The sequence below is a fragment of the Trichomycterus rosablanca genome, chromosome 20 (assembly GCF_030014385.1).
Source record: "Trichomycterus rosablanca isolate fTriRos1 chromosome 20, fTriRos1.hap1, whole genome shotgun sequence".
NCBI lineage: Eukaryota > Metazoa > Chordata > Actinopteri > Siluriformes > Trichomycteridae > Trichomycterus > Trichomycterus rosablanca.
In genome coordinates, this window is record NC_086007.1 from 25,929,218 (window position 1) to 25,947,376 (window position 18,159).

General features: G+C 43.1%; 1 protein-coding gene across 1 annotated transcript in view; it reads right to left on the reverse strand.

Annotated features, from left to right (window-relative positions):
* Nucleotides 1-6,124: 6,124 nt before the first annotated feature.
* The window catches only part of pdgfd (platelet derived growth factor d), a 15,815-nt gene continuing 3,780 nt past the window's right edge, over nucleotides 6,125-18,159 (reverse strand). The window contains exons 2-7 of the mRNA XM_063017176.1: nucleotides 17,965-18,151; nucleotides 16,540-16,717; nucleotides 13,514-13,561; nucleotides 13,200-13,389; nucleotides 9,023-9,237; nucleotides 6,125-7,525 (exon numbers count right to left, since the gene is read on the reverse strand). Of these exons, the coding sequence (XP_062873246.1) occupies nucleotides 7,397-7,525; nucleotides 9,023-9,237; nucleotides 13,200-13,389; nucleotides 13,514-13,561; nucleotides 16,540-16,717; nucleotides 17,965-18,151 (947 nt within the window). The 3' untranslated portion in view covers nucleotides 6,125-7,396. The remainder of the gene's footprint in view (nucleotides 7,526-9,022; nucleotides 9,238-13,199; nucleotides 13,390-13,513; nucleotides 13,562-16,539; nucleotides 16,718-17,964; nucleotides 18,152-18,159) is intronic.

Genomic DNA, 18,159 nt, shown 5'->3' on the forward strand with positions numbered 1-18,159 from the left:
TTGAGTGTATTGAGCTGTTTAGAAATATAATTCCAGGTTCACTAAGAGCTGAGCAGCACAGCTTTAAAAGGCTTTTATTATTCCTTAAATAAATCATGTAATAAAAAACTATATTGCTGCTAACTGAGGGTCTGTTAGTTACTAAATACCTGACTGGAAGCGTTCACCTCCTTTTTAATCCCGGACTGTGTTCAGTAAAGAAATAAACAAAGCATGTTTATCATTTTGATTTGAACAGAATAACCCGACCACATCTGATCAGTCATTAGGGGTTCACAAACTTTTTCCTGTGAATACCTGCATGAAGGGGTATGAGAACTTGCAGTGCTGTGCTTGTGCACACAAATAACTGCCGCACATATGGAGGCGAGCATTGATACAATCAAGATTCCATCCCTTTCTCTGGATCCTATTGTAGAGTTTGGCATGTTCTTCATGCATTTTCCCCAGGTTCCATTGTTTCCTTCCTATTTGAAAACTCTTTTTGTTTGTGTCGGCACCTTAACTTCAGCTAAATAAAAAATAATAAAACACTCTGTCGCGGTTTTTAAACTGGAGGAATGTTAGTGGAGGACAAACCTCCCGAGAAGTCTGTTACTCGGTCAGCACGCGGCTCAGCGGCAGGTGAAAGGTTGGGCGTGGATGTCCGTGTGAGACTTTTGGGTTAAAGCCAGACCCGGTCATCAGCTCTGCTGGAAGTGTGGAACACCTTTCTACTAAACGACGTCCGGGGTGAAGGTTCCATCCAACACCTTCGTCCAAAATCTCCTGTGAGCTCTCGACTGGGGTGAGATCTGCTAGCTGTAAAGCCCATCATGAATCGTTTTCTATATTTTCATTCTGTATAAACTGTTGTATAACCCCTTGTATTCTATGGATCGGGGCTTTGTCATCTTGGAAGAGACCACTTTTATTAATGAATCACTTAACAGTGGCTCCCGTCCTTCCACTCTGTTATAAAAGCATGATTTATAAAGTGCTGCAGAAATGTTTTCCACCCAACAGGTTCTTCCTTCTCTGTAAAGGATTTAAAGGATTAAAAAAATTATTTATTTGCATTTCTTAGTTTCTTGGAACAACAAACAAAATGAGCCTCTACCAAACAGTTGAGATGATCACAAAAATGATGTGGGTGGCTAAGTGGGTAGCACTGTCGCCTCACAGCAAGAAGGTCCTGGGTTCGATCCCCAGGCGGGGCGGTCCAGGTCCTTTCTGTGTGGAGTTTGCATGTTCTCCCCATGTCCATGTGGGTTTCCTCCGGGTGCTCCGGTTTCCTCCCACAGTCCAAAGACATGCAAGTGAGGTGAATTGGAGACACTAAATTGTCCAAGACAATGTTATGTGTTTAATATAACCTTGTGAAGTTCCTGTCCTAATAAACAACCAAACAAAAACGATGCAACTTTGACATAAAGGTTAGAAAGGCTGTTTTCTTAAAACCATCTACCAATATTTTTAAGGTTAACACACGGCAACCAAGCAGTAGATACGTCCCAAACAAGAGTATTTAAATGCAGCTTACTTCTGCACAAGTATTCAGACTCTGTGTAATGGTTAAGCCGACCATTACAGGGTTAAAGTTTCGGTCGGGTTGATAAAACATAAAAATAAAAGGATTATTAATAAATATGGTAAAGTTTGCTGGTTATAGTTCTTCTGAGAAAAGAAAACATTTATAGACGTTATCTGTGGAATAAAAGCAGCATGTTTTCCGCACACACAGTTCCGAAAGTTCATTTCCTTTGTACACTGACATGTGAGTGATGTTCACCTGACTGGAAAGTCAAGCGTCAAAACAGGAAAGCAAGGAAGGAGAGGAATGCCCTGACTGAGCAAGTGTGTGTGTGTGTTTGGACTTGCCGCTTCAAGCCCCATCACTGCCAAGTTGCCACTGTTGGGCACCTGAGCAAGGCCCTTTGCCCCTTAATCGCTCGAATTGTACTCATTCACAATTGTAAGTCGCTTTGTATAAAAGTGTCTGCTAAATGCTGCAAATGTAATTGTACTATACATTATTAATATTACGTACAATTTCATTACAAACTATTAATTCATTCCTGATTACACCTGTTACTAAATATGTCTCACTTTTAATTATTTTATATCAATTAACAAAACATGGTATCAAACACAGGAAGCCTGAGTAAAAACACACTATATTTTGAGAAACGTAGCTGTACCTATTTTAGTTTCCAAAACACTTTTCACCTTTTTAAAAATGCATTTGACATTTAGTTACGCGATGAACCGTTTATTAAAATGTTATCAGTGAGCCAATTTAGCAAACAGAGCACAGCCAGGCTGGATTTCATCAGCACAGGAGAATAAACGTCTTATTTTAAAGCTCATCAAGTGACACTGTGGTACAATGTGAGATCGTTCCTGTTCCTAAAATGGTTAATAAAATATCATCTAGAAAGGGTTACAAAGTCATTTCTGTCTCTAGGACTTTACCGAACCATAGAGAGAGCTATTATCTACTCTGAAGCTGAAGTGTAGTTGGGTTATGAAGCAAGGCGGTGATTCAAAATACAAAAGCAAGTTCACATCTGGTACTGGATTCGTGATCAGAACGGTGCTGGTTCAAGCTTCTACATTGCCAGGTTGCCACTCTTAGGCCCCTGAGCAAGTTCTTATATCTCAGTTGCTTGTATTGTATTCAGTCACAGTTGGAAGTCACTTTAGATGAAAGCGTTTGCTGAATGGTGTGAATGTAAATGACCAGGTGAAGTCCTGACCTGAACCTGATGGAGCTGCTGTAGTGAGATCTGAAACAAGCCTGAAAAATAAAACAGTGGGCTGAAATGAATGGAGTAATAGAGAGACTAATTATGAGGGTGTAATTACATGTGTATAAGTGTCGTTTAATTAAAATAATTTTAAGTGTTTTGTGTATTAACTCGAGTGTCCTTTGTGTAAAATCATGGATGGTTTCATATTCAGCATGAAAATCACTGTACATGTTATCAGCTCCACCTACCATATAGAAGCACTTTGTAGTTCTACAATTACTGACTGTAGTCCATCTGCTATGACCTCCACAGAGCAGGTATTATTTAGGTGGTGGATCCCGCAGCACTGCAGTGACACTGACATGGTGCTGGTGTGTTAGTGTGTGTTGTGCTGGTATGAGTGGATCAGACACAGCAGCGCTGCTGGAGTTTTTAAACACCTCACTGTCACTGCTGGACTGAGAATAGTCCACCAACCAGAAACATCCAGCCAACAGCGCCCCGTGGGCAGCGTCCTGTAACGACTGATGAAGGTCTAGAAGATGACCGACTCAAACAGCAGCAATAGATGAGCGATCGTCTCTGACTTTACATCTACAAGGTGGACCGACTAGGTAGGAGTGTCTAATAGAGTGGACAGTGAGTGGACACGGTATTTAAAAACTCCAGCACAACACACACTAACACACCACCACCATGTCAGTGTCACTGCAGTGCTGAGAATGATCCACCACCTAAATAATACCTGCTCTGTGGTGGTCCTGTGGGGGGTCCTGACCATTGAGGAACAGGGTGAAAGGGGGCTAACAAAGCATGTAGAGAAACAGATGGACTACAGTCAGTAATTGTAGAACTACAAAGTGCTTCTATATGGTAAGTGGAACTGATAAAATGGACAGTGAGTGTAGAAACAAGGAGGTGGTTTTAATGTTATGGCTGATCCGTGTACTCGTACGTTAACAGAATGAATCAGAAGGGCGATGACATTTTCACAGCACTGGATTTCTTTATCCTTATTAAATACCCTGATCTAAATACCATGATTGAAGCTGTAGCTCTTACGTAAGCTGAATCTTCTGGTTCCCGGACGTTTCGGTTCACACAAAGTCTTAAATTTAAGTCTGTGGTGACTAATGGAACCCAAACCTCGTGTCTTTAGCATCAGAACCAAACATTCAAGACGTTCTGACCTTTTAAAACCATGTTTTTTTACTTTAGGGCCACTTTAATGCCACTGTCCAGTTTGTCATAAAGCAGAAAGACGTTTATATAAAATAATAAAAATACAGAAGAATTGAGCTGTAGGACAGGAGGGACCAGAGGGAGTGAGAGACAGGAGGGTGAGACAGACAGAAGGGATGTGGAGGGTGGAGGTCGAATGGAAAGCTGTAATAAATAAATGTGATCATTCCCTCCATAATGAAACTGACTCACTGCTTTACCGCCTCAGAATGATGTCAGTACCGCATCTGCACTTCGTCTCTCTCCGTCTCTTCACCACCCTGATTTACATGCGCAAACTTAATTACATCAGCAAACGAGCCAGCGGGTTTACACACAGCTTTACACAGGACTGGGTTTTAACAAACCAAAAAATAACATTTATTCAGCAGTGGTGTAAGAGGTAGCTCAGTGATTATGGTGTTGCACTAGTAATCACATGGTTGCAGGTTTGAGCCTTGATGCCGCCAAGTTGCCACTGTTGGACCCCTGGGCAAGGCTATATTGGCACTTTACACTGACCAGGCATAACATTATGACCACTTACTGGTGAAGTGAATAACACTGATTATCTAGTCATCACGGCACCTGTTAGTGGGGGGGATATATTAGGCACCGAGTGAACATTTTATCCTCAAAGTTGACGTGTTAGAAGCAGGAAAAATGGGCGAGCGTGAGGATTTGAGCGAGTTTGACAAGGGCCAGATTGTGATGGCTAGACGACTGGGTCAGAGCATCTCCAAAACTGCAGCTCTTGTGGGGTGTGTCCCCGTCTGCAGTGGTCAGTATCTATCAAAAGTGGTCCAGGAGGGAACAGTGGTAAACCGGCGACAGGGTGACGGCCGGCCAAGGCTCGTGGGAAGATGCACGTGGGGAGCGAAGCTCAAATTGCTGAAGAAGTTAATGCTGGTTCCCCCAAAAGGGGGACCAACACAATATTAGGAAGGTGGTCATAAAGTTATGCCTAATCGGTGTAGATCAAAGCATCTGCTAAATGCCACAAATGTAAATGAAGTAAAGTAAACGCATAACACGCATCAGAAACGGACTTTAAAACATTAAAATGACGGTACCGTTGCTTGTTTGCCTTGAGTTACACTGAATTCTCTCTTGTACTGTATTTCTATTGTACTTTTTAAGTCGCTTGGGTGGCGGTGGCGCACTACCGCTAAGATCCAGTTTGAATCTCACTGGTGCTACTGGCAGATCAGGCATCACATCTCACAGCACCAGCAAACAAGTGAGTAATTAAACTTTTCCACTTTTGGTGACTGTTGGTCTCGATTTTGGTGACACACACACACTTACACACACACACACACATGTGATCTGTCAGGTCTGACACACAGTCTTCCGAACAGTCTAACCACGGTTTCTCCTCCACTCATGTCTTTATCCTGATATCCTGAACCTGCCGTTCCTTCTGCTGATGCAAGGATGACGGCAGCTCAGCAACACGAGCACAAAACCTGATGTAAACTCCAGAATACAAACACTCGACAAAATGTACAGGTAAAACAATCAGGGTTTGTTCAGATTTGAATCGTAATTTAAGCACTTAAAGCCTCCATGTATACGGCTTTAATGTAAGCCTGGGGGAGAACTTAATGAGGGAACCAATACATCAGGACCAGCTGGATAGCACAGGAGAGCTGGGGTGGGTACAGGTCTGGGTGCAAACCCCCAGTGCTGAGAGACTGGACTCACACACATTCACATTTTCTGCATTTAGGAGACGCTTTTATCCAAAGTGACTTACATTACTGTGACTGTATACTGTCTAAGCAGTTGAGGGTTAAGGGCCTTGCTCAAGGACCCAACAGTGGCGACCTGGCAGTGGTGGGGCTTGAACCAGTGACCTTTCGATTACTAGTTTAGTACTTTAACCACTAGGCTACAACTGCCCCTACATCTACAACTGGAGTTTGTGGGACAGGACCTGGTGCAGGACTACCTTGGAAAGCAGACACCGCTAATCTTGTGTGTGTAGATGCCCGGCGGGCCGATAGCACCACTGAGATTCGAACCCGGGCTCATATCACATTCTAGATATTACTGTAGTATTTATTTGCAGTTATTGCAGAGGTTAAGAGAGCACAGGGGTACTCTTGTACCCCTCTGTACCCTCCTGCAAGCAGAGCACTGTAAATAACACACATGTAGACTGTAAATATTAAACCAAATGAATCCGTTTATTATTTGTAGGTTTTGGAACAAGCGAAACATGAATCATATATATGACCGAAAGTATGTGGACACCTGGCCTCAGACTTGCTGAAATCCCCATTGCAAAACTACTGACACAAAGCCCTTGTGGTTAAATCAGTCTTCACTCCTCTGGGATGGCCTTTCACAGGATTTTGGAGTGTGTCTGTGGAAATCTGTGCTCATTCAGTCAGGCACTGATGTTGGATGAGACGGTCCAGCTGACAATAACTTTCAAGTGGTGTTGAGGTCTCTTGTCAGATCATATCATGCTGGAACAGGAGGAAAGGTGCTTCCCCAAACTTGTTGTTTTTACTGATTTTTATACACCTGTGTGAATTGGGTGTGGCTGAAACACCTGAAGGGCGGCACGGTGGCTCGGTGGGTAGCACAGTCGCCTCACAGCAAGAAGGTCCAGGGTTCGATCCCCAGACGGGGAGGTCCGGGTCCTTTCTGTGTGGAGTTTGCATGTTCTCCCCGTGTCTGCGTGGGTTTCCTCCGGGAGCTCCGGTTTCCTCCCACAGTCCAAAAACATGCAGTCGGGTTAATTGGAGACACTGAATTACCCTATAGGTGAATGTGTGTGTCTGCCCTGCGATGGACTGGCGCCCCGTCCAGGGTGTTACTGTGTGCCTTGCGCCCATTGAAAAGCCGGGATAGGCTCCAGCACCCCCCTGCGACCCTAACTGGATAAGCAGTTAAGACAGTGAGTGAGTTAATTTCGAAGGGTGTGCACATACTTTTGGCTACACAGTGTAGATGTCAAACACAAACACACACACACACACATGTACAGATGACATACTGTGTCTCAATCAGCTACATGCTTCATACACAGTTACAGCAGTCATACTCTCATCTAAACAAATACACAGCGGTGTGTGTGTGTGTGTGTGTGTGTGTGTGTGTGTGTAAGGAGGGGTTGGTATGAGGGGAATGTACTGTTTTTGTTGGTGGCTAAAAACACTCCTCTGGTTTTGGCTTTCATCTTCCTGTGCCATGGGGACAAGCAATATATATATGTGTGTGTGTGTGTGTGTGTGTGTGTGTGTGTGTGTGGTAGAGAGAGCTGTCAGATCGCCTGGGTCCCGATTGCTTAGCGAGAGACGTCCATATAAAAGAGAAATAAATAACAGTCTGTGTGGGGAAATAAAAACCACAAATCTGGAGAAACAAATAAAGGGCTACATAAAGATCAACAAGGTACTGCGAGTGTGTGTGTGTGTGTGTGTGTGTGTTTATCGCGGCGGCCGTGAATGACACACACACTCGCAGCGCTCGTGATGCTGCAGATGGATTTCTGTTAGAACCCATCGAGCTCGGGTTTTCTTTCTGTAGAAGTTTGGCCCTGGAGAGAACTTCAGCACCTACACACACACACACACACACACACACCACACACACACACACACACACACACACACACACACACACACAGACTTGAATTACGCAGGGAAATGATGACGTGAAAGATGTTCTACTGTTCCGCCTGAGGGTGTGACATGACGTGTGTGTGTGTGTGTGTGTTCAGTCTCCATCTTTAAAAGCTCTCAGAACCTCATAACACGTTATTATGTGCATGAGACACCGGTCCATCTATCTGTCCATCTACTGACCATTCAGTCTGTCTATTCATCTATTTGTCTGTCTATCTACTGACCATTCTGTCTGTCCATCCACTGACCTTCAAATCTACTGATCATTCTGTCTGTCCATCCACTGACTATTCTGTCTGTCTATTCATCCATCTATCTGTCTGTCCATCTACTGACCATTCTGTCTGTCCATCTACTGACCATTCTGTCTGTCTATTCATCCATCTATCCATCTACTGACCATTCTGTCTATCCATCTACTGACCATTCTGTCTATCCATCTACTGACCGTTCTGTCTGTCTATTCATCAATTTGTCTGTCTGTCCCTCTATTGACCAGTCTGTCTATTCATCCATCTACTGACCGTTCTGTCTGTCTATTCATCAATTTGTCTGTCTGTCCCTCTATTGACCAGTCTGTCTATTTATCCATCTACTGACCATTCTGTCTGTCTTCATCCATACATCTGTCGGTCCATTTACTGACCATTCTGTCTGTCCATCTACTGACCATTCTGTCTGTCTATTCATCCATCCGTCTGTCCATCTATCAACCATTCTGTCTGTCCATGTACTGACCATTCTGTCTGTCCATCCACTGACCGTTCTGTCTGTCTTTTCATCCATCTATCTGTCTGTCCATCTACTGACCATTCTGTTTGTCCATCCACTGACCATTCTGTCTGTCTGTTCATCTGTCTGTCAATCTGTTATCTGTCTGTCCATCTACTGACCGTTCTGTCTGTCTATTCATCAATTTGTCTGTCTGTCCCTCTATTGACCAGTCTGTCTATTTATCCATCTACTGACCATTCTGTCTGTCTTCATCCATACATCTGTCGGTCCATTTACTGACCATTCTGTCTGTCCATCTACTGACCATTCTGTCTGTCTATTCATCCATCCGTCTGTCCATCTATCAACCATTCTGTCTGTCCATGTACTGACCATTCTGTCTGTCCATCCACTGACCGTTCTGTCTGTCTTTTCATCCATCTATCTGTCTGTCCATCTACTGACCATTCTGTTTGTCCATCCACTGACCATTCTGTCTGTCTGTTCATCTGTCTGTCAATCTGTTATCTGTCTGTCCCTCTACTGACCATTCTGTCTGTCTATTCTTCGCCATTGCTTTTTTAACTTTTGAGACTCTTTTCTCACATTTTCTTCCCTCCCTGCTCATCTGCTTCTTCCTTAATTGTTTTATTCCCATCTGTCTAATTTCACTCTGTAAAACTGTGTGTGTTTGCGTGGTGCATTATGGGATACCTCGTGGACTTTGCTGATAGTTTTGGCAGCGCTGCAGGTGCAGGAGTTCCAGTTGTCGGTTCCGCAGGCACAGTTTCCTCCGCAGCGCTTCACCAGAAGGCATCGTGGGAAAAACACTGCGTTAGAGGCCCTCAGCTCCTCCCGTATGTTCACAGAGAAGTTACGCGGCGTGCAGCTGTACTGTTTCACATCCTCGTGCAGACGGTCCAGATCAACTGAGAGACACACAGAGAGGTTCAGGACCACACAAGATGTATAAGCATCATGTTCTCACCAACCTTCAAAACACATTCGCTTTTATAAACATGCAAGTGAGCAAGGATGGAACAAAAAGAACCCGGGTTTAATCCTTTTCTCCAGTCACCACCCGTAAGGTGTTTGGCATGTTCTCACATGACTTTTTTTCTGGTTATTCCACTTTCTTCCCACATCCCAAAAACATACAGATGTTAGAATGGCTACTTTAAATCAGCCCCAAGTGTAAACAAGAGAGTGACTTTATTAAAACAACCAAACTGAATATTGTACTGATGATGCAGTGTTTATTACACAGTGTTTATTACACATTGTTGTGACGCTGTTGTTGTAATGCTGAACATTTTACAACATCTCCCTGAATTTCCTCACGGCAAGAGCCGAGTCTGCTCCAGCAGACGGTACAAAATTAAAGTTACCTCATAAACAGGCTGAGAAATTAAAAGGTGTGTGTGTGCGTCAGTGTGCGTGTGTATAAACAGGCTTGTTTTTGTGTGTAGTTTCCCATCAGGAGGGCCAGAAGCAGCATAATAATAGAAATGTAACCACACACACACACACACACACACACGTACATGATGTGGATTTTAAGTTTTCCACTGCCTGAAAGTTGGTGTGTTTAAGTGTGTGATTGTGTGTGTATGTGTGTGTGTTTGTGTGTTGAAGAGAGCATGATACACAGTAATTGTATGAAATCCAAGTGAACAGTTAACTAACCGTGTGTGTGTGTGAGTGTGTGTGTGTGAGTGTGTGTGTGTTTGATGGGCGGATGAATGTTGTGTAGTGGGTGTTTCAGAGTGAGTGTGTCTAAGTAGGTGTGTGTGTGTGTGTGCACATGTGTATATGGGTGTGTTTATGTGTATGAGTAGGGGTGTGTGATGGGCTGATGAATGTTGTGTAGTGGGTGTTTCAGAGTGAGTGTGTCTAAGTAGGTGTGTGTGTGTGCACATGTGTATATGGGTGTGTTTATGTGTATGAGTAGGGGTGTGTGATGGGCTGATGAATGTTGTGTAGTGGGTGTTTAAGAGTGTGTGTGTTTAAATGTGTGTGTGTATTTATGTGTATACGTAAGTGTGTGTTTATAAATGTGTGTGTGTGTGTGTATAAATGTGTGTGAGTAGGTGTGTGTGTGTGTGTGTGTGTGTTTGATGGGCTGATATAAGTTGTGTAATGGGTGTTTAAGAGTGAGTGTGTGTGTGTATGAGTAGATGTGTGTGTATGAGTAGATGTGTGTGTATAAGTGTGTATTTATGTGTATGAGTAGGTGTGTGTATGTATAGGTGTGTGTATAAGAGTGGGTTTATGTGTATAAGTATGTGTTTGTGTGTGTATAGGTGTGTGTGTGTGTGAGGGCTGATGTTATGTAACGGGTGTTTCAGAGTGTGTGTGCTTATAAATGTGTGTGTAGAAGTGTGTGTTTATGTGTATGAGAAGGTGTGCAGGTGTGTGTATATGTGTGTGTGTATAAGTGTGTGTGTGTACTTGTGTGTATGAGTAGGTGTGTGTATAACTGTGTGTATGATAACTGTGTGTATGATTAGGTGTGTGAATATTGTGTAATGAGTGTTTAAGAGTGAGTGTGTGTGTATAAGTGTGTGTATAAGTGTGTGTGTATGAGTAGGTGTGTGTGTATAAGTGTGTAATGGGTGTTTAAGAGTGAGTGTGTGTGTATTTATGTGTATGAGTAGGTGTGTGTGTATAAGTGTGTAATGGTGTTTGAGTGAGTGTGTGTGTGTATGAGTAGATGTGTGTGTGTAAGTGTGTGTGTGATTAGGTGTGTGAATATTGTGTAATGAGTGTTTAAGAGTGTGTGTGTGTGTGTGTGTGTGTATAAGTGTGTATTTATGTGTATGAGTAGATGTGTGTGTATAAGTGTGTGTGTGTGTGTGTTCAAGTGTGAGTGCAGCTCTTTATTTATTCAGTTTAATGAATCACATTTTGGGTCATTAGTGGTCAGAACATCATTTTGAACAATTTGGGACAATTTTCCAAAACCAGCAATAAAAACATAAACAGGGTCGGGTCAGGTGCCTCGTCGATCCCACTTTAAACTGTATCTCGATTTATGGTAGTAAATTAATCAAGTCAATTTTATAGAGCACAAAAATAAAATATGTTTAGTTCCACATTTTATAAGCAGCTTTCATTCGGTGTGTAATTATCAGGATAAAATGAGATTATTTATTGATTTATTTTTCTCTTTAATCTGGAGGGTTTTATGCTTTATGGTCGACTATAGCAGCTTTGCAGCTCTGTGCTTCAGTACAGGAGGAATCTGAGGATGAACTACAGCTTTAGTAAACTCAATGCTAAAGTCAGATGCAGACAGAGAACATCATGTCATGGCAGATCTGCATCCTGGCTGTTTGACTGTGGAAGACTCAGACGGCGCTTATTAAAAACTGTATTGGAATATTTGTAATTTTGCCTGCGGACAGAAACCCGACGTGACCGCAGTTAAGAGCAGCAACAAGGTCAGAGGCTGCTTACAGAAACATGAGTTATCGATTGTAGCTCGTACATTTACCCTGTTTATACCAGCTTACTGAGAACAGTGGTGGAACAGAGCTTCGGTAGCGGATCGTCAAAAGAACTATGAAGCTATAAAGCAGATTTTGGAAATGACAGTGAGGTCATAGACAATCCACTGCTGGGGACACTGATGGCACGCAAGAAGGGTGTATATTCGCCTGACACACTCCCTCTGACTTGTGCGTAGTCCACCATTCCCTTCTTATTCACCCATACCTGAGTGGATTTGTGCATATGGGGAGCCACGCCCTGATCTCCGCTCTCCTCCACTTCTGTACAGGCGCCCTGGGTAACCATAACCCAACCTCTTGGTCCGGTCTTTCCCATCCAGCAGACTGGAGGCCAATTGTGCCGGCTAGTGGGCGCCCAGCCGACCGGTAGTGGAGCCAAGATTCAAACCCGGGAGATCAGAATGACCGCCACCTGACCGCCCCCTTCCTGCTCCTTCTTGTTTGTGTTAAAACTAGGGCTGTCGAAGTTAACGCGATAATAACGCATTAACGCAATCTCAATTTAACGCGATTAAGATAATTAGTGCCATTAACGCAAATTCTAGTTCATGTTGAGACTTGACTGGTAAAACAAACGTTTTAATGTCGGACATGTCACCGTTTTTCATTTGCGGTTTGTTAACATAATGTAAAAGAGCGTCGTAGCATCTGCACTTGCATAATAAAGAAATAAATACACGCTATATTCACAAGTTGTCGGGAGCAGAACACTTTATTAACTTATTCTGTTACGGTAAAGAATACCGGACAGCTGAGTCAAGCACGTTGTCCATGAACTATGGAAGCCCCAAAGGGTCAAAACACACTTACTTCGTGTAGAAACGTCCATCAAACCATTGGATAGTATTACTGCCTAGTATGTGAGTGAATAAAACTCCCTTACAGTTTTCTCTTGTCCCAGCAGTTTTTAACATCAGTACATATAGCATAAAATGTGTTCACCATTTTAATTGTAACATTTCACTTAAAAATCCTTGTTTTCTATAACATTTACACAGATTTTTTTTAATGCGATTAATCGCGATTAACTATATAAAATTCTGAGATTAATCGCGATTAAAAATTTTAATCGTTTGACAGCCCTAGTTAAAACTGATTTATTACCTCTTAAAGGAACAAAACAAGTATGAATCAAGATCATCGCTTGTGCTGGTCGGGACCCAGTAAGCAGATAACGATGTATAAGAACTGAATGACAAGAATTGATGGAGAGGCCTGTTGGAGGCTGCTAGTGAGGCCTGGATCAGTGAGGAGTCCCAGACTAGCACAAATCCATCCACATTTAGTTTATCACTAACTATCACGTTTAAACGTTAAAGGTTAATACATGCTTTGTTAACTAGGTACATAAAAACCATGTATGTGTGTGTGGTACTGACCCTTTTGCCCCCGGTCGGCATGAAAAGTGCGCGGCCTGTAGAGGGTGTTTGGTGTGTAGATGGAGTTTAGGTCCTGTCTCCAGGTATTGGGGTTCAGGTCTCTGAGAATCTCCTCCACCGTGCTGAACCCCGCGATGAAATGATCCAGCGCATCAGCCGATAGAGGAGCGCCAGAGGCGGGGATGTCGCTCTATGTAGAGAGAGAGAGAGACAGGGGGGTATGTAGGTGTGTGTGTGTGTGTGTGTACCTTCTGTGTGTATGTGTATGGTGTGTGTGTGTGTGTGTGTGTGTGTGTCTGTGTGTGTTGTCCCACCACTCCAGTCGTGACGGCATTATTTAAAGAGGTTGAAGGAGGGACCATCTGAAAGAGAGATAACGTGTTAGTCTCAATATTTTACACTTTATATGTTAATAGTAATAATATTTTAATAGTAATGTTTTAATATTTTAATTAGGGCTGTCAAACGATTAAAATTTTTAATCGCGATTAATCTCAGAATTTCATATAGTTAATCGCGATTAATCGCATTAAAAAAAATCTGTGTAAATGTTATAGAAAACAAGGATTTTTAAGTGAAATGTTACAATTAAAATGGTGAACACATTTTATGCTATATGTACTGATGTTAAAAACTGCTGGGACAAGAGAAAACTGTAAGGGAGTTTTATTCACTCACATATTAGGCAGTAAATGTCAGATTGTAGGTTAGAATTTCTCCATCAGCAAACATTGTAGATCAGCGGTGCTTTAGGTGGGATAAGGCGTAGTTATTGTATCAGACTTGTCTGTGGTTGTATCGTGACGATGGTTTGATAAACGTTTCTACACGAAGTGAGTGTGTTTTGACCCTTTGGGGCTTCCATAGTTCATGAACTAACGTGCTCGACTCAGCTTTCCGGTATTCGGTACAGAAGAAGTTAATTAAGTGTAATAAAGTGTTCTGCTCCCGACAACTTGTGAATATAGCGTGTATTTATTTCTTTATTATGCAAGTGCATCACTACCACGATCGGTTACATTATGTTAACAAACCGCAAATGAAAAACGGTGGCAAGTCCGACATTAAAACGTTTGTTCTACCAGTCAAGTGTCAACATGAACTAGAATTTGCGTTAATGGCACTAATTTTTTTAATCGCGTTAAATTGAGGTCGCGTTAATGCGTTATTATCGCGTTAACTTCGACAGCCCTAATTTTAATATTAACATTTATGTAAGTGCGTCACACTTGATTGGACCGGATCTGCATAACACATCAGCCTGCACAGTTAAAACTCTTAAAGATCTGAATTAAAGAATCACTGCAGCTCGACGAATGTAAAATGAGTCAATTATAAAGAATCAATTGTAAACGAATCAGGAGTGAATCATTTTGCCATTAATGGGAGTAAAGAACTGGGCTGTTCATGGGTGAACTGGTGTGAAGCCAGTTTGTGTCATCAGTGGTGAAGCTAACCTGCAATTTACACCTAGGTTGTGAGGGGTTTGAAGTCTCCACACAGGAAATATCTGGCAACCTTGTACAGGTTATTTAAATACAGAAACTGTGATATTCAGACGTTCTGATTGTTGTTTATGTGCAAGTAACTTTCCTGTGCATCTATTAAAATGCTTAAATTGCAGGCTCATCAACACACACACACACACACACACACACACACACACACACACACACACGGTGCATGTTTTTAGAAGCTGCTGCTCTCCAGTCGACCTGCTGTGTAAATAATAGTGAAAAGATTTCCAGTCCATGCCGGTTCACGTCGTCCCAAACAGCTTCTCAGCAGCACTTATTTTAAAAACAGGAAGTGGGCGGAGCTTTATTTCTACTTTTATATCACCAAACATACTTGGGAGGCACTGAGTTCATCTTGTATAATTTTGCACCGTAGGATGCAGTTGTTGCCTAGTGGTTAAGGTACTGGTTCCATCCCCGACAATGCCAGGTTGTCACTTTTGGGCCCTTGAGCAAGGCCCTTAACCCTCAATTGCTTATATAATATACTGCCACAGTACTGTAAGTCACTTTGAATAAAAGCGTCTGCTAAATGCAGTAAATGTAAATGTTTCTTTTATTTATTGATCGTATAAAGCACTATTAAACCTGATGATTTGTGCCTGCAGCATTTTGGACTATTTAGCATTTAGTTTTATTTCCTCCTCCTCATTTGTGTTATAAAACAATCATTTAATACTTACTAACAGAGCAAATTTAACTAAGAACTTAGGATGTGACAGAACTTACAAACCAGGAGAGATGGAAGTACTAGGACCACTGCACCACTCCTAGACCAAGAAACTTAGGAACCTGACCTGACCTCATATTGCTCATATTTTTTTATACACGGAGGATCTTCAAAACGTTTCCACACTTTTATATTTTGCTTGGAAGCGGTGAGGACGGGAGGAGTCGTAATCGGTCGTGTCTGAGAGACTGAGAGATGCTTATAGTCCAGATTTAGCTCCATCTGATTTCCACCTTTGGACGCTCAAAGAAGCTTTAAGGGGAAGAAGATTTTCATGTGATGATGTGAAAGCAGCGCTGCATCAGTGCCTATGAGCTCAACCAAAACATTTTATGCTGATGGCATTAAAAAGTTTGTACGACACGCTGGAACCGGAGCTGGGATCTCGAATACATCGTATCAAATCTCAGCTCTGCCTACCGGCTGGGCTGAGCAACCACATGAACCACGATTGGCCTGTTGTTCAGATATGGGCGGGACTAAGCCTGATGGCAATTACGACCTCTGCTGGCTGATTGATGGCGCCTGCACAGAGACGGGAAAAGAGTGCTGTCAGGGTGCGTCTCTCCGTACACAACGCTGAGCTGCACTGCACTCGTCAAAGCGTAGGTGATAAGATGCATACGGCATGCTGCCCACGTGTTGGAGGGGGGCGTGGGTTAGCTTCGTTCTCCTCAATCAAAGCAGGGATCGGCATTGGTGGAGAGGAAGCATGATGCAATCGGGCAATTAGACGCACTTTCTTCTTTTCTTCTATTTTGCATCTTAACTTGAATTTTTCTATATATTTTTTCTATAAATGTGACCTGGCTGTTTTACTGCCCCGTGTTTTCCTCCACTGCTCCGTGTCGGCGCTTTGACCAGACAGGTAATGAAGGAAAACCCAGTCTGACCTTCCCTCTCTCCTAAAATAAGCACCCAGACCAACCGATTGTGTTCATGTGTTCAGGGTTTAACAAACTGGAATATTTTCACCTGTACATTCGACCCTCAGGTGAATCATGTCTGTAAACTTGTGTGACTTTACGCTGCAGGTCTGGACTCTGATGATGAAGTGGCTGCAGAATGGAAACATAAACCCAGCAGGACTCACCAGCAGCGAGTAACAGACTTTGAATCCCGGCTTGGCCACGAAGAAGTCGTCGGATTTAAACGTGATCCTGATCTGGTTATTTTTGGACGTGATGGGACCCGGCGGCTTCCTTCCGCACCACCGACCCCAGGTGATGCTGCTGCCTTCCGACACGTCGTCCACCTCCACGAAGTCAAATCTACAATCAACACATGAAACTGAGTTCAGAGTGGTGCTACTAATGTTTATTTTCATTATTTTATACATTTATAACATACACTGATCAGCCATAACATTAAAACCACCTCCTTGTTTCTACACTCACTGTCCATTTTATTAGCTCTGTAGTCCATCTGTTTCTCTACATACTTTGTTCTTCAATGGTCAGGACCCCTGTGGTGTGTTAGTGTGTGTTGTGCTGGTATAAGTGGATCAGACACAGCAGCGCTGCTGGAGTTTTTAAACACCTCACTGTCTAAGAATAGTCCACCAACCAAAATCATCCAGCCAACAGCGCCCCGTGGGCAGCGTCCTGTGACCACTGATGAAGGTCTAGAAGATGAGCGACTCAAACAGCAGCAATAGATGAGCGATCGTCTCTGACTTTACATTTACAAGGTGGACCGACTAGGTAGGAGTGTCTAATAGAGTGGACAGTGAGTGGACACGGTATTTAAAAACTCCAGCAGCACTGCTGTGTCTGATCCACTCATACCAGAACAACACACACTAACACACCACCACCATGTCAGTGTCACTGCAGTGCTGAAAATGATACCACCTAAATAATACCTGCTCTGTGGGGGTCCTGACCATTGAAGAACAGGGTGAAAGCAGGCTAAAAAAGGTATGTAGAGAAACAGATGGACTACAGTGGCTGTATTTGGATTTTACCTGTGTGCAGGTTTTTGGGAGGTAGGAGGGAGAATCTGAAGCCCACACAGACCCTGGAGGGAACGAATCTGTATCCTCTTGACCCTCCTTAGATCCACCTCTCCATCCAGTGAGGACATCATTGATTTTCTTAATTCCATTCATCCACTTCTGCACCAGTCTCTCAATTCATCATTTCATCCATCAATACTCATCAATTTATCCATTTTCTCTTTAACTCTTGCCTCCAGCCCCTCACACCCTCGGCTTAACGTGACCGCTGTAGTGCTGAATCCAGCTTTAATATTTTAAATAAAGCTGCAGATTCAAACCCGACACGTCCCCGATCGCCCGATCACCACTCCATGTTTCTACATTTACATTTAGCTGACGCTTTTATCCAAAGCGACTTACAGTACTGTGACAGTACACAGTCTAAGTAAATGAGGCTTAAGGGCCTTGCTCAAGGGCCCAACTTTGGCAACCTGGCAGTGATGGGATCTGAACCAGCAACTTTCTGATTACTAGTCCAGTACCTTAACCGCTAGGCTACCACTGTGTTTTTTTCCTCACCTGCACATGTTGTTATCAGGATCCTCCAATCCGAACTTTCCGTCAAACTCCAGCAGGAATCGCGTGAGAGGCGGGGCCAGCAGTTTCCATGACAACAGGAGGTTGCGCGGGTACGCGTTGGGGTACCGCGGGCTCTGGATCTGTCCGCCGGCCGAAACCGCCAGGACATCCTCTCTGCGGAACAGATCTGTGGCG